The sequence below is a fragment of the Cetorhinus maximus genome, chromosome 7 (genome assembly GCF_964194155.1).
Source record: "Cetorhinus maximus chromosome 7, sCetMax3.hap1.1, whole genome shotgun sequence".
Taxonomy (NCBI): Eukaryota; Metazoa; Chordata; class Chondrichthyes; order Lamniformes; family Cetorhinidae; genus Cetorhinus; species Cetorhinus maximus.
In genome coordinates, this window is record NC_135885.1 from 107,583,987 (window position 1) to 107,601,262 (window position 17,276).

The 17,276-nt window shown below is 43.9% G+C and overlaps 1 protein-coding gene and 1 long non-coding RNA gene across 4 annotated transcripts in view; one reads left to right on the forward strand and one right to left on the reverse strand.

The window, feature by feature from the left end:
* LOC144682965 (nectin-1-like) overlaps positions 1-17,276 on the forward strand; it is a 79,853-nt gene that overhangs the window by 44,169 nt on the left and 18,408 nt on the right. The window contains exons 6-7 of one of the 2 annotated variants that reach the window (XM_078545898.1): positions 6,638-6,716; positions 8,655-9,030. In XM_078545898.1, the coding sequence (XP_078402024.1) occupies positions 6,638-6,716; positions 8,655-8,658 (83 nt within the window). In that variant the 3' untranslated portion in view covers positions 8,659-9,030. Of the gene's footprint in view, positions 1-6,637; positions 6,717-8,654; positions 9,031-17,276 lie in introns of those variants that run through there. The other variant, XM_078545897.1, reaches the window with a different exon arrangement.
* The window catches only part of LOC144682969 (uncharacterized), a 192,819-nt gene that overhangs the window by 31,922 nt on the left and 143,621 nt on the right, over positions 1-17,276 (reverse strand). The window lies entirely within an intron of this gene.

Below are 17,276 nucleotides of genomic sequence, written 5' to 3' on the forward strand. Positions count from 1 at the left end.
AAGTCACCGCAGCCACCGCGACTCAGGAGGGAATTCAGGAGAACCCACTGTCAAAGAATGGAATATCCCCAAACATTATATTGCTGTCGTATTTCCATCCCTCCATCCTCCTCAAACCTAAAAAAAAGAGAGAGGAAGAGGCAATGCCTTCAGGAGTGCACCAGACCTGCGAGGGACACTCTTCTGAAAGTGGATTTTAAAGAAAAAGCAGATGATTGGTGAGTAAATCCTGGGAGCAGACTCGGAAGGAGGCGCACCGGAGCGGTGACCTCAGGGCACAGAGTAACTGAAGCTAAAACTGAAAAAATGACATCACAAGATAGCTGTGACATGATTGGTTGGTAAGAAATCTGCACCAAATTTGAAAAAAAAACACTGCAAAGCTAATTAATATATTAATTATTTAAGTTGAGATGGCTGGACAGGTGATGTGCTGTAGCTGTATGATGTGGGAGCTGGCAGATCCCATTGCGAGCCGTAGTGACCACATCTGCAGCAAGTGTTGGTTGCTGGAGGAACTCCGGCTCAGAATTGATGAGCTGCAGTCCGAGCTCTGGACGCTGCGGCACATCCGGGAGGGGGAGAGTTATGTGGACGCTTTGTATCAGGAGGCGGTCATACCCGGTAGATTAAGTACCTCAAGTCCGGTCAGTGATCAGGGTCAGCAGGGTGTGACTGCAAGTGAGGCAGGTAGAGGGATCCTGTGTTCAGGAACAGAGGAGCCTCAGCTCTTGACCTTGTCCAACAGGTACGAGGTACTTGCTCCCTGTGTGGATGAGGAAGAGGGCTGTAGGGAGGATGAGCCAGCTGACCACGGCACTGTGGCACAGGAGGCCATTCAAGAGGGGGGAGGAAAAAGACAAGTGGTAGTTGTAGGGGATTCTATAATTAGGGGAATTGATAGCATCCTTTGCAAGCAGGATTGAGAGTCCCGCATGGTATGTTGCCTGCCCGGTGCCAGTGTGAGGGACATCTCTGACCGGCTTGAAAGGATATTGGAGAGGGAGGGGGAGCATCCAATTGTTGTGGTCCACATCGGGACAAATAACATAGGTAAGACTATGAAAGAGGACCTGTTTGGGGATTATCAGGAACTAGGAACTAAATTAAAGAACAGGTCCTCAAGGGTTATAATCTCCGGATTACTACCCGAGCCACATGCAAATTGGCATAGGGACGCGAGAATAAGGGAAGTAAACACGTGGCTAAAGGAGTGGTATGGGAAAGAGGGGTTCCATTTTGTGGGTCACTGGCATCAGTATTGGAACAGGAGGGATCTGTACCGTTGGGACGGTCTCCACCTGAACCGATCTGGGACCAATGTTCTAGCGAAAAGGGTAAATAGGGTGGTCAACAGGACTTTAAACTAGAAAGTGGGGGGGAGGGAAGGGTAAAACTCCAAGAAGTATGACTAATGGGAAACAAAGCAGCAGGTTAGCGTGTGGGGGGTGGGGGGGGGGGGGGGGGTGGATTCAACTTCATAGAAAATTATGAAAAAACTGAAAAGAAAGGAGAGCCCAGGAGAGGATATTAAAGTCCCCAGAACAAAAAATAGGACAGAGTGTTTGGAAAGGGCTAGGAATCTAACTTCAAGCACATCAGATAAAGGGACGACAATGAGAAAGGGGACGGGAAATACAGGACTGAAGGTGTTGTATCTGAATGCACGCAGTATACGAAATAAGGTAAATGAGCTTGTGGTGCAGATTGAAATTGGCAGGTATGATGTGGTGGGCATCATGAAGACATGGCTGCAAGGGGATCAGGACTGGGAGCTAAATATCCAAAGATATACATCCTATCGAAAAGATAGGCAGGGTGGCAGAGGGGGTGGGGTTGCTTTGTTAGTAAGAAATGAAATTAAATCGATAGCAAGAAATGACGTAGGGTCAGATGATGTAGAATCTGTGCGGGTAGAGTTGAGGAACCACAAAGGTAAAAAAACCATAATGGGAGTTATGTACAGGCCTCCGAACAGTAGTCAGGATGTGGGGCACAAGATACACCAGGAGATATAAAAGGCATGTAAGAAAGGCAAGGTTACAGTGATCATGGGGGATTTCAATATGTAGGTAGACTGGGAAAATCAGGTTGGTAGTGGATCCCAAGAAAAGGAATTTGTGGAATGTCTATGAGATGGCTTTTTGCAGCAGCTTGTGGTGGAGCCCACTAGGGAACAGGCAATTCTAGATTTAGTGATGTGTAATGAGGCAGATTTGATAAGGGAGCTTAAGGTAAAGGAACCCTTAGGAGGAAGTGACCATAATATGATAGAATTTACCCTGCAATTTGAGAGGAAAAAGCTGGAATCAGATGTAACGGTATTATAGTTGAATAAAGGCAACTACAGAGGCATGAGGGAGGAGCTGGCCAGAATTGACTGGGAGATGAGCCTAGCAGGAAAGAGAGTGGAACAGCAATGGCAGGAGTTTCTGGGAGTAATTTGGGAGACACAGCAAAAATTCATCCCTAGGAAGAAGAAGCATACTAAAGGGAGGACGAGGCAACCATGGCTGACAAGGGAAGTCAGGGACAACATAAAAGCTAAAGAGAAAGCATACAATGCGGCGAAAAGCAGTGGGAAACCTGGGGATTGGGAAGCCTACAAAGACCAACAGAGGACAACTAAAAAAGAAATAAGGAGGGAGAAGATTAAATATGAGGGTAAACTAGCCAGTAATATAAAAGAAGATTGCAAGAGTCTTTTTAGATATATAAAGGGTAAGAGAGAGGCAAAAGTGGACATTGGGCTGCTGGAAAATGACGCTGGAGAAGTAGTAGTGGGGAAATGGCGGAGGAACTGAATAGGTGCTTTGCGTCAGTCTTCACAGTGGAAGACATGAGTAACATACCCAAAGTTCAAGAGAGTTGGGAGGGGCAGAGGTGAGTATGGTGGCCATTACCAAGGAGAAGGTGCTAGGAAAACTGAAAGGTCTGAAGGTGGATAAATCACCTGGACCTGATGGATTACACCCCAGAGTTCTGAAGGAGATAGCTGAAGTGATAGTGGAGGCGTTAGCGGTGATCTTTCAGGAATAACTTGATTCAGGGAGGGTCCCAGAGGACTGGAAAATTGCTAATGTAACCCCCCTGTTTAAGAAGGGAGTGAGGCAAAAGACGGGAAATTACAGGCCGATTAGCCTGACCTCGGTCGTTGGTAAGATTTTAGAGTCCATTATTAAGGATTTCAGAATACTTGGAAGTGCATGGTAAAATAGGGCAAAGTCAGCATGGTTTCATCAAGGGGAGGTCATGCCTTACAAATCTGTTAGAATTCTTTGAGGATGTAATGATTAGTTTAGACAAAGGAGAACCAATGGATGTCATCTACTTGGACTTCCAGAAGGCCTTTGACAAGGTGCCGCACAGGAGGCTGCTCAGTAAGATAAGAGCCCATGGTGTTAGAGGCAAGGCACTAGCATGGATAGAAGATTGGCTGTCTGGCAGGAGGCAGAGAGTGTGTATAAGGGGGTCCTTCTCAGGATGGCGGCCGGTGACTAGTGGAGTTCCGCAGGGGTCAGTGTTGAGACCACAACTTTTCACTTTATACATTAATGATCTAGATGAAGGAACTGAGGGCATCCTGACTGAGTTTGCAGATGATACAAAGATAGGTGGAGGGACAGGTAGTATTGAGGAGGCGGGGAGGCTGCAGAAGAATTTGGACAGGTTAGGAGAATGGGCAAAGAAGTGGCAGATGGAATACAACGTGGGGAAGTGTGAGGTCATGCACTTTGGTAGGAAGAATAGAGGCATAGAATATTTTCTAAATGGGGAGAGAATTCAGAAATCTGGAGTGCAAAGGGACTTGGGAGTCCTAGTCCAGGATTCTCTTAAGGTTAATTTGCAGGTTGAGTCGGTAGTTAGGAAGGCAAATGCAATGTTGGCATTTATTTCGAGAGGACTAGAATATAAAAGCAGGGATGTGCTGCTGAGGCTTTATAAGGCTCTGGTCAGACCACATTTAGAATATTGTGAGCAATTTTGGGCCCCGTATCTCAGGAAGGATGTTCTGGCCCTGGAGAGGGACCCTTCTCTGGACCAGAGGAGGTTCACAAGAACGATCCCAGGAATGAAAGGCTTAACATATGAGGAACGTGTGAGGACTGTGGGTCTATACTCGATGGAGTTTAGAAGGATGAGGGGGGATCTGATTGAAACTTACAGAATACTGAAAGGCCTGGATAGAGTGGACATGGGGAAGATGTTTCCATTAGTAGGAGAGACTAGGACCCGAGGGCACAGCCTTAGAGTAAAGGGAAGACCTTTTAGAACAGAGATGAGGAGAAACTTCTTTAGCCAGAGAGTGGTGAATCTATGGAATTCATTGCCACAGAAGGCTATGGAGGCCAGGTCATTGAGTGTATTTAAGACTGAGATAGATAGATTCTTGATTGGTAAGGGGATCAAAGGTTACGGGGAGAAGGTGGGAGAATGGGGTTGAGAAACTTATCAGCCATGATTGAATGGCGGAGCAGACTCAATGGGCCGAATGGCCTAATTTCTGCTCCTATGTCTTATGGTCTTATGACATGTTGCACATAATGATCTCAGAAGGTTTGTCAAGCATTGAGGTCCACAACTTGGATGGCTATAAAACCCATTGCACTTGGTTCCTAATTGAGCCCTAATTCTGGGAATACTCTACACTATGTGCTAAAAATTATTTTAATAAATATGGAGGATTAAGAAAAGCCAGTGACAGAATTGAAATTAGCATCAGAGGATTATGGTGGAACTTTATTTTTCCAAATAATAACGTGAGGGGGATTTTCATTTGAGAACAGAGTGTTGGGTGGAATTAAGATCTGTATCTTTACAATTTCAATTTGTTTGAGTGACAAGGATCAAAGTGAACTATTTAGAAGGTATGTGCAGGTTGAGGTGCAGGTTCAGTAAGTCTCAGGTGGGAGATTGATATTCCTTTATTAAATAATAGAACTCGGAACAGATTCCAATGAAGTGTAATTATTTCTGTGTCATTACAATGCCATTAAAAGGAGCTAGATTAATCTAAGTTTAGGGATGGGTTTCAAAGTTCAAAGTACAGATGAAACCATTTGATTTCTGAATGTAGAACAAAGGCTCCAATTCTGGGGCCATGGGAAAGTCAGTTCCAGAATGCAGGCAACCAATGTTTAATAAGATGGAGGTTTTTGACATTAGGTCTGTGAATGAGGTATTGTGATACAAACCATCAATCAAAAATTGACATAAATTCAGTACAATATGGACAATTCTAGCCAGAATAATAAATGGAATAGCTGGGGGTTAGGTGTTGGGAGGGTCAGTTAAAATGGGCATGAGCTACTAACTAGCATATTGATCTGAAGTGCGAGGGACATACACCCAAAGCTGGCAGTGCCCTGCTTTATTAGGTCAATTCCCAAGGATAGTATTGGGTCTTGAATGTAATCTTAACCATAGACCAGCATGCACATGGGAATGCCTCGGGCGGAATCGTGTGCTCTGGCTGGTGGTGAGCTTGGAGGTGGGAAGAGAATGCTCTTAGGCAGAACTCTGCCACCATCCTGCCTCTGTCAGAATTAAGTTCTGGGCAGGAAGGCCCATGTTTGACCTTCCAGTCACCAACTGAGGCCCTGAAGTGGCCAATTAATGACCACTTAAGGACCTCATCCCACCACCACTGATATTAACAAAGTTCCAGGCAGGTTATTTGTCATGTGGCATGCATGACATGTAAAACTGTGCAGGTTACTTGTCACCTTGGGGAGTGGGGGGGGGAGAGGGAGGGGTGGCAGGTGGGGGTGTCTGTTGATCCAAGGCAATCAGTGCCTGATCGAGGGATTGGACATTGGGAGGGAGCGGGGGCGGGGTTGGGGGAACTGACAGCCACAGCCTTGCCCTTGCTGCTGATCCTGCTGCATCCCTTTCCCTGCAACCCTCACCCCACTCCCACCATGCCACATTACTGAGTAGCTCCACAATCCTGAGATTCCACTGCCTGCCCTTCTGGCAGCAGCCACAGTCTCCCATGTGGTGCTGATGAGCCCGCGAGACCTGCTGACCTCTGATTGGCTGGTAACTCTTGGTAGGTGAGATTTCTGCTCCCTGAGTGTTGATTCCAGGGGTAGGCCCACTGCCTGATTGGCTTGTGGTTTGATGGGCTTTCAGGGAAAATGGCAGCATGGATGTCTTGCTGGCTCTCCAAACAGCAGGCAAGACCTTGGTCGCTTCAATAAGATTCCTCTCCTTGTGGTTTCTTCACTTGGACAACTGTCAGGAAGTTGATTCAGGGTCAGGGAAGGCCCAGAAAACTTTTTTTGTATGTGGTTTTCCTTCTGGGCTAGATAGCGCAAAAAATTAATCAGCTTCCAGTTGTGGGGCTTGTGAGGGAAGTAGGGTAAAATATAACTGTTGTGAGTGTTAGAACCAAAAGTTTAGGGGACAAAATCACATTGCAGAAAGCTGTGTCTCTTAGTCTTTGTTGGTTGAATGAGTGATTGGAAAGGGTAATGACCCTTTAAGTAATGCTCTGTGTGTTTTACAGTGGTAAATGGTATAAAAGAAGATTTTAATGTCTGTGTTACGAAAAAAAAGGAACTTGAAATCAATTAAGGCAAATAAATGAAGTGCTGTGGGTGAAGGGTTTAGTGATTGTGATTTATTATTACAGGGATTCCTACAAGAGCTGTGCTAATAGCAATAAGTGTGATCTTCGCAGCAAGTGCCTGCTTTTGCTATGTTTTGAGGTGGTAAGTAGATATACATTCAGATTTATAGAACTAGTGGCAATCTGAAGTGTCACACAGTTATTCTGTTAACTTGTTTGAACATTGCTTCCCTTCAAAAAATTTCTTAGATTGAGGCTCATTGGTCTGACCTGCAGCCCTGTGCAGTTCCCACAAAATGGCATCTCCCACCACAATACTCCACTAGAGGGACCATTTTCTGAATAAGCTCCTGAAGCAGGCCTGGGTCCAGTGACATCACATATTAAGAAATTCCTTGAGTTTCTATGGATCATCTTCAATTCATTGTAATTTGGAGATGGGAAAAATCACAGAGTCCAAAGTTTCTCAATATGCATAAAATCAGCCCTTAACTCACAGAGAGTGAGTATATGTCAGCCCTGTGGCATAATGCTGCTGTGAGGGCACCAACCAGGATTGGAAGTCAATGATGAGCTGAAGGATTGAAGCTGAGTTCCTGATCTGCCAATAGGAAGCAGCATATGACTGAAATTGCAGACATGGAGACATGACTTTACATTCCTTGAATTTAATGAGCTGAAAATCACAGGCTGTGAAGCTGCGAAATCCCACCAGACTCTTCCTGTGAGCACCATCCCTTGTTGGCAGTGCAGGAGTCTGCAATTAGCCCTTAAAGCTACTGAAAATGCTGACAACTTTTGTAAGGTTTGAACTATAACCAGTAACTTGCTCCAAACTCAAGGACAGGCCATCTAGGATAAAAGACAAGAATAATAACAGCAACAGGTTACTTCAGACTGTGTTTGCTCCTTAACAGTAGGTGTGTGGGGCTTTTACACAAGCACTGAACTTCAATGTGTCACATCTGAAGTTTAAATACAGCTGTTTGTGGTAACTGTTTAACATGTGTATGTTACACACATGGAAAAGCAAATTGTTGACATTCAAATTGTCGAACAGACAGATTCTATCAGAAGTTCAAAGAGGTGATATTTCTGCGTCAGTATTTTGAATGGTCACAGAGTTTCTCGCCTGCAGAGAGAAAATCAGGAACCCACATAATCAAGTAGCTCATGATTTTTTGGTGATGTTAATTGACAGAATGTGGGCTGCACAGGCCTTATTTCCCATGGGGACAGTTCCTGACTTTGTTCTCCCACCAGAAATGAATGTTGAAAATTCAGTTATGCACCATGCATAATATTCAATATGTTTGAATGAATGGTGAATTTATGTTCGACACTGGGACTCTGCAACTGGAAAGCTTACTCTCTAAGACATGCAGTTAATTAACTGAACTAGAGTATTCCATACAACAGGAGCTTGCACTGTATTTAATGACAAGCTAGAGCAACAAAGTGTTGTGAAACGTTCATCATCGCACAATTTAATGATTTTAACCCATTTCAGCGGCAGAGCCAGTGGAAGTTTATGGGGTGGGTGGGGGAGGGTGTCTTCGGCTTCCAGATTCAGCTTTTTCCCCTTTCTGCTAAGTCAGCCAGGTTTTGAATTTGATCCCTCCCAAGTCAGCCAGACTTGATTTCGCCACTGATCCCTTTAACTCATATATGAAAAGTTAAGTTTATGCAAAGGTAAAAGGTGTCTCTGGAAGGTGATAAAGCTGCACAGACCTGAACTTTTTCCTACAGCCCTGCAAATTCTTTCTCTTCAGATAATTATCTAATTCCTTTTTGAAAGCCTCAATCAAATCTGTCCCCACAACAATCTCAGGCAGCTCATTCCAGGTCCTAACCACATTTCTATCAAATCTCCTCCCAACTTTCTCCAAGGGGAACAGTCCCAGCTTTGCCAATATAAGTAACTGAAATATCTCATTCCCCAGAATCATTCTCATAAATCTTTTCTGCACCAATACCTTCACATCTTTCCTAAAGTGTGGTGCCCAAACTTGGATACAATTCTCCAGTTGTTTAATAAAGCTTCACCATAATTTCCTTGCTCTCCCAATCTTCCTCCAAGCTAGTTGCTGTGCTACGGACTTGGCCGAGGATGCACTCTCCAAAGGAACTATCACTCTCACCAGGATTCAGAACTGAATACTGATTGGAGAGAAAGATGTACTCAGGGGACTCCTATACTACCTGTCTGCTCCTTCTTGACGGTCACTCATTCCCTCTCTGCCTGCAAACCCTTCAGCTGCAGGGTGACCACACCCAGAAACATGCTATCCATGTAGCTACCAACTTTGCGGTTGCAGCTGCCACTCAAGATCCAAGACCCGAAATGAAACTCTTTCAGCTAACACTTGCTGCACGTGTAGTTGTCCAGGATACAAGTAGCATCCTGGAGTGTCCAGATGTCAAAGGATGTGCACTCAATAGAGCTCAGGATTCCTGTCATGTTTCAACTTATTAGACTAACTAAAGACTTATGAAAGACTTATAAAAAGATATAACTCACTAGTCAGCACAATCCCACTTTTAAAGTTTTTTTAACCTTGCTTCCTGATGCTCATGCTCACTAGGTGCTGCTCCAGTCACTCACATGCATCAGATTAGTCTTTGTTTGAAATGAACTAATGAAGTCAGTTTGAGTCAACTTCTTTTTATATAAACTTTAGCAAATTAATTGGAATCACATCATTATTTCCATTACATAAATTGCACATTCTTAGTTCCTGGAAGACCAATTACAGAACAAGCTACTGCTGAGCTTGTTAATAGAGCACATTTCGCAAATATTATCAGAATTCACACTGCAGATACTGAGCTTCATGGAACAGAAATGTATTACAGAAGTGTGGATGTCAGCAACCTGTAGTCCTGATATGTACTCATGGCTTATGAAGCACAAATTTGAAAAAGCTGTCTGTATATTGCTGGTCTTCAACCACTTCTTTCTCTCAGCGCTTCAGTACAGAGCACAGAACATAAGAACATAAGAAATAGGAACAGGAGTAGACCATGTGGCCCTTCAAGCCTGCTCCACCATTCAATAAAGTCATGGCTGATCTGTTAGTGTTTCGATTTCCACATTCCCAGCTAACGCCGATAACCTTTCATTCCTTGCCTAACAAGAATCTATCTACCTCTGCCTTAAAAATACTCAATGTCCCCGCCTCCACCACCTTCTGAGGCAGAGGGTTCCAAAGTCACACAACCCTCTGAGAGAAAAATAATTCTCCTCAACTCTGTCCTAAAAGGGCGACCCCTAATTTTAAAACAGTGTCCCCTAGTTCTGGACTCACCCACATGAGGAAACATCCTTTCGATGTCCACCTTGTCAAGGCTGTTCAGGATCATGTTTACTTCAATCAAATCACCCGTCACTCTTCTAAACTCCAGTGGAAACAAACCTAGTCTGTCCAACCTTTCCTCATAAGACAACCCACTCATTCCAGGTATCAATCTAGTAAACCTCCTTTGAACCGCCTCTAATGCATTTACATCCTTCCATAAATAAGGAGACCAAAACTGCACACAGTAATCGAGGTGTGGTCTCACCAATACCCCGTATAACTGAAGTATAACATCCTTACTTTTATGTTAATCCCTCTTGTAATAAAGGATAACATTCCATTAGCCGTCTTAATACTTGCTGTACCTGCATACTAACTTTTTGTGACTCATGTACAAGAATACCTAGATCCCTCTGCACCTCAGAATTTTGCAGCCGTTCTCCACTCTGCTTTTCTGTTCTTCCTGCCAAACAACTTCACATTTTCCCACATTAAACTCCATTTGCCAGATCTTTGCCCACTCACTCAACCTATCTATATCCATCTGCAACCCCCTCATGTCTTCTTCACAACATACTTTCCTACCTTTGTGTCACCTGCAGATTTAGCTACCATGTCTTCACTCCCGTCCTCTAAGTCACTGATGTATATCATAAAAAGTTGAGGCCCCAGTACAGATGCCTGTGGGACTCCACTCATCACATCTTGCCAATCAGAAAAATACCAATTTATGCATACTCTCTGCTTTCTGCCAGCCAGCCAATCTTCTATCCATGCTAATATGTTACTCCCTACACCGTGTTTTTATTTTCCATAATCATCTTTGATGTGACACCTTATCAAATGCCTTCTGGAAATCCAAGTACAGTACATCTAAAGGCTCCCCTTTATCCACTGCACATGTTACTCTTTCAAAATACTCCAATACATTGGTTAAACATGATTTTCCTTTCACAAAACCATGCTGACTCTTCCCTATTGCCTTGAGCTCTCCTAAGTATCCAGCTGTAACCTCCTTAATGATCAATTCTAAAAACTTCCCCGCAACAGACGTCAAGCTAATTGGCCTATAGATTCCTGCTTTCTGCCTCCCTCCCTTTTTGAATAGAGGGATTATATTTACTACTTTCCAATCTGATGGAACCTTTCCAGAATCTAGCTAATTTTGGAAAATTAACACTAGCACATCGGCTACCTCATTAGCCACCTCTTTTAAGATTCTAGGATGTAATCCATCGGGACCCATAGACTTGCCAGCCCGCATGTGCTCAGTACCATTTCCCTAGTGATTTCAATTTCACTAAGTTCCTTTCTCCCATTCACCTCCAAATTTGCAGCTATTACTGGAGTGTTTTTCATATCCTCTATAGTGAACACAGAAGCAAAATATTTGTTCATTTCTTCCACCATTTCCTTATTATCTAATATTAACTCCCCACTGACACTCTCTGGATGACCAACACTCACTTTACTTACTCTTTTCCTTTTTAAATGCCTGTCGAAACTCTTGCTATCTGTTTTTACATTTCTAGCTAGCTTCCTCTCACACTGTTATGATAAACCTTTTAATCATTCACTGCCATTCTTTATATTCTGTCTTATCATCTGTCCTGCCATTCAGCTTTGGGGGGCTGTATGCTTTTCCCTTAAGTTTGATGTTTTCCTTAACTACTTTAGTAAACCACAGATGTTGGGTCCTCCCCTTAGAATTTTTCTTGACAGCAGGAATGTACTTATTCTGAATACTCTGAAATCTCCCCTTAAATTTCTGCCACTGCTTCTCTATTGATCTATCCTCTAGCCTACTTTCCCAGTTCACTTCAGCTAGCTCAGCTTTCATCCCCACATAGTTGCCCTTATTTAAGTTTAAGATACAAGTCTTAGACACATTCTTCTCCCTTTCAAATGGATGTAAAATTCAGTTATATTGTGGTTGCTCCTACCGAGGGGTGCCTGCACTCTGAGGTCATTAATTAACCCTGTCACGTTACACAATACCAAGCCTAATATAACCTGCTCTCTGGTTGGTTCCATCCAGAACATGCTGCTTTAAGAAACTATCTTAAAAGCAGTCTATGAACTCCTCATCCAGGCTACTACTGCCAATCTGATTTTTCCAGTTTATATGTTGATTAAAATCACCCATGATTATTGCTGTCCCTTTATCACAAGAACACAATATTTTCTCTTGAGTACTTTGTCCCACACTTTGGAGACTGTTGGGGGGCCTGTAGACTACCCCCACAAATGGCTTTCTCCCCCTACCATTCCTCATCTCCACCCAAACCGATTCTACATCCTGATCTCCTGAGTCAAGGTCATCTCTAAATATTGCACCAAGCCCTCTTTGATTAACAGTTCTACCCTTCCACCTTTACCTAGATTCCTATTCTTCTTGAATGTCATGCACCCCTCGTCCTGCAGCCACATCTCTGTAATTGCTATCTGATCATATTTATTTACTTCAATGTGGACCATCAATTAATTTACTTTGTTATGAATACTATGTGTATTCAGATAGAGAGCCTTCAGTTTTGATTTTTTGTTACCTTTGTAACATCTGGTCTTGACTGTTGATGTATTCTTAGGTTTTTTTCTCTCTGTCCCTTTCTGCCACTCTCTAACCCTCACTTCTCATATTACAAATTTGCTCTCCTGTCTTGACTCTACACCTCGAATTGCTACCTCGACCCAAGCTTGATCCCTCACCCCTCTTGTTTAGTTTAAAGCCCTCTCTACTTCCTTAGTTATGCGATTTGCGAGGACACTCACCTCATCACGGTTCAGGTGTAAACCGTCCCAACGGTACAGTCCCAACTTTCCCCAGTACTGATGCCAGAGCCCCACAAACCAGAACCCACTTCTCCCACACCAGTCTTTGAGCCTCGCGTTTGTCTCTCTAATTGTATTTGCCCTATGCCAATTTGCACGTGGCTCAGGTAATAATCCAGAGATTATTACCTTGGAGTTTCTGCTTCTTAATTTGGTACCTAGTTCCTCATACTGACTTTTCAGAACCTCTTTCTAGTTCTGTCTATGTCATTGGTACCTACATGGACCATGACAACTGGACCCTCTCCCTCCCACTGCAATTCCTCTCCAGCCCTGAGCAGATGTCCTGAACCCTGGTACCGGGCAAGCAAGACAGCCATCTGGACTCTCGCTCTTTGCTGCAGAGAACTGCGTCAATCCCCCTCACTATACTATCCCCTACTATCACTACATTCCTTTCCTTTCTTCCCCCCCCCCCTGCTTGAATGGCTTCCTATACCACAGTGCCATGGCCAGCTAGCTCATCCACCTTGCAGACTTCCCTTTCACCCACACAGATTGTGGGCACCTCAAACCTGTTTGACAATTGCAAAGCCTGAGGCTCCTCCACTATTGTCTGCTCAGACCCATTACCTGCCTCACTGACAGTCATATCCTCCTGTCCCTCACTGCTGACCAAAACAGATGACCCTCTTCAAAGAGGTGTGACTGTCTTCTGGAACAAAGTATCCAGGTATTTCTCCCCCTCCCGTATGTTGCGCAATGTCTGCATTTCAGCTTCCAGATCAATGATCCTGATCTGGAACTCCTCAAGAAAGTAGAAAGGTCCCAGTTAAATCAAACCGGCCAGCTTAGGAACTACTTTCACTTGTAATAATAAACAGTATTGATGCGCTTCAATTGGTTGAGAGAAAAAGACTATCTTATAGATAGGGCAAGGTGGGGAGAAAAGCAAAGAGGAGAGAAAGAAAGGAGAAAGGGAGAAGGGAGGAATTTCCACTCTAGCACCTTTGAACATCTGTGAAAAATGTCTGAAAGTGCTCTACACAAAATCAGCTATTTTCAGGTGCAGTCATTGTTTAAATGTAGATAAATATTTATGAGGAACAGAGAGAGGCAGATAGACTAAGTAAAGAAACTGCACAGGTCTGTGGTTTATTTCAGTCTCCAATTAAATAATAACAAGTTTGATTTCTCTTTGTAGAATTGCAATAGAAAGTGGAGGCTGTGGTGTCTTGGTCCCAGATGATAAAGTAGCACAGAATGTTAATTAAGGGAGTGCCATGGATATTGTCTACATGGATCATAAAAAAGTGTTTGACAAAAGTACCACATAAAAGGCTGATTAACACAAATGAGTTTCATGGAATAGGAGGGTCATTGTTAAATTGGATAAAAAATTGGCTTAAGGACAAAGCAGGGAGGCATGGTAAATGTTTGCTCTTCAGACTGCAGGATGGTAAACAGTGATGTTCCCCAAACAGTGACGATGATACCAATCAGCTGAAACAGGACATGAATAGGCTAGCAAAATGCGCAGACAAATAGCGGATGGAATTTACTACAGAGTAGTGTGAGGTGATGCGTTTTAGCAGCAGGGATTGGGAGAGGCAACATAGACTCAATGGCACAGTTCTAAAGAGTATAAGGTACAGAGAGACCTGGCCTAGAGTTTTAAGATCATTGTGCAGGCATGCAGTAGGCCTGACCCTTGGTGAAATGAGGTATGATGACATCGGGGGTGGCGGGGGGGGGGGGGGGGGGGGGGGGTGGTCATTTAAGCCCATTAAATGCCTAGCTGATGAATCAGTACTCCTCCATGTTGAACACCACTTGGAGAAACACTGAGGATAGCAAGGGCATCAAATGCACTTTAGGTGCGGTATGTATTCCAGGTGAAGCTCCCCAACAAGCACCACTATTGACTGAGCTGGTCGAAAGAACATATTTGCCAGACAGGGCCTGCAACAGGTGCTGAGAGAACCAACCAGAGGAAAAAAACCTACTTGACCTCACCTTCACCGGTCTACCTGTCATAGATGCCTCTGTCCATAAAGGTATCGGTAAGGAGTGACAAACACAATCCTTGTGGAGACAAAGTCCCATCTTCACACTGAGGATACCCGCCATCATGTTGTGTGGCATTACCGCTGTGCTAAATGGGATAGATTCAGAACAAATCAAGCAGCTCAAAACTGGGCATCCATGAGGTGCTCTGGGCTATCATCATCAGCAGAATTGTATTCAAGCACAATCAGTAATCTCATGGTCTGGTATATTCCTCACCCTACCATTACCATCAAGCCAGGGGATCACCCTGTGATTCATTGAGGAGTACAGGAGAGCATGAGAGGAGCAGTACTAGGCATATCTAAAAATGAGATGCCAACCTGGTGAAGCTACAACACAGGACTCTAATCATGCTAAACAGCAGAAGCAGCATGTGATAGACAGAACTAAGTGATCCCACAACCAACGGACCAGATCAAAGCTCCGCAGTCCTGCCACATCCAGTTGTGAATGGTGGTGGACAAATGAGCAATTAAGCAGAGCTCCACAAATATTCCCATCCTCAATGATGGGGGAGTCCAGAACATTAGTGCAAAAGACAAGGCTGAAACATTTGTAACTATCTTCAGCCAGAAGTACCCAGTGAATGATCTATCTCATCTTTCTCCTGAGGTTCCCAGCATTACAAATGCCAGGCTTCAGCCAATTCAATTCCACATCTTATCAAAAGATGCTGAAGGCACTGGATGCAGGAAAGGCTGTGGATGTTGGAAACATCCCAGCTTGTGCTCCAAAAATAGCCACATTCTAGCCAAGCTTTTCATGTACAGCTACAATACTGGCATCTACACAACAACGTGGAAAATTGCCCAGGTATATCCTGTCCACAAAAAGCAGGATAAATTCACTCTGGCCAATACCCTCCCATTAGTCTACTCTCAACCATCAGCAAAGTGATAGAAAATGTCATCGACAGTACTCTCTCATGTGGCTCAATTTGGATCTGTCAGGGCTAATATTCTCCAAACCTCAATACAGTTATGGTCCAAACTTGGTCAAAAAATCTGAACTTCAGAAGTGAGTTGAGAGTGATTGCCTTTGAAATTAAGGCAGTATTTGACCTGGCGTGGCTCCAAAGAGTCTGAGCAAAATTGAAATCAGTGGGAATCATGGGGAAAACCCTCCACCGATTGCAATCGTATGAAGCATATGGGATGAAGGTTGAGATTATTGGGGGCCAATTATCTCATTCCCAGGGCATCAATGCAGAGGACTTCCTCAGGGTGTTGTCTTAGGCCTTAACATCTTTAGCTGCTTCATCAATTACATTCCCTCCTTCACAAGGTCAGAATTAGGGATGTTTGCTGATGATTGAATAATGTTCAGTACCAATCATTATTCCTCAGATACTGAAGCAGTTCATGTAGCAAGACCTGGACAACATTTAAGCTTGTATTGATAAGTGACAAGTAGCATTCATATCACACAAATGCCAGGCAATGACCATTTTCAACAAAGCAGAATCTATCCATCTCCCTCTGACATTCAATTGCATTACCATTGCTGAATCCCGCCATCAACATCCTGGGGATTACCATTGACCAGAGACTTAACTGGACCAGCCATATAAATGCTGTGCTTATCACAGCAAGTCAGAAGCTGGCAATTCAGCAGTGAGTAATTCAGCTCCTGACTCCCCAAAGCCTGTCCACCATCTACAAGGCACAAGTCAGGAGTGCGATAGAATGCTCTCCACTTGCCTTGATGAGTGCAGCTCAAACAACACTCGAGAAACTCAACAATATCCAGGACAAGGCAGCCCATTTGATCGGCACCCATCTACTACCAGCCCACAATGGCATCATGGGTACCATCTACAAGATGCACTGCAACAACTCACCAAGGCACCTTTGACAGTACCTTCCAAATCTATGACCTCTACCACCTAGAAGGACAACAGTAGCAAATACGTGGGAACACCACAAGCATCAAATTCCCCTCCAAGTCATACACCATTCTGAATTAGTGACATGTGATATGAATGCTACTTGTCACTATTCCTTTATTCCTGGGTCCTAGATCTGAAACCTGGAACTTCCTCCCTAAGAGCGCTCTGGGTGTAGTAGTTGCTGTAGTAGTTCAAGAAGGCAGCTCACCACCACCTTCTCAAGGGCAATTAGGGATGGGCAACAAATTCTGGCCTTGCCAATGAATCTCACATCCAAGCAATGAATAAAAAGAAAATGAGACACCCAGCAGAAAATCAAAGGGTTGAAATGGCCACTTACACCTCTAGACACAAGACTCCAGGGCAACAGGACAGGCTTGGAAGCAAGTTTCCTGACCTCTCAGGCAAGGAAGGTCAAACGAATGATAACACTAAAGCCAGTTTTACCAACACGCAATATCTATGGGGAACCTTGCCCATTGGCTGCTGCTATCAGGGAATCTCAGGTGGACTGTGCGTGATTTTCATTAAAGACTGGTCGGGCAGCATGTCTGCCATTTCCTGATAAATGGGGGCAGACCATTGGTAGTGTTTCATTCCTAAATTTAGCCCCATTGTTTATTTTGCTAAGATCATTGGCCTGTGCCTTCCAATTCTACAAATCAGAAGAAGC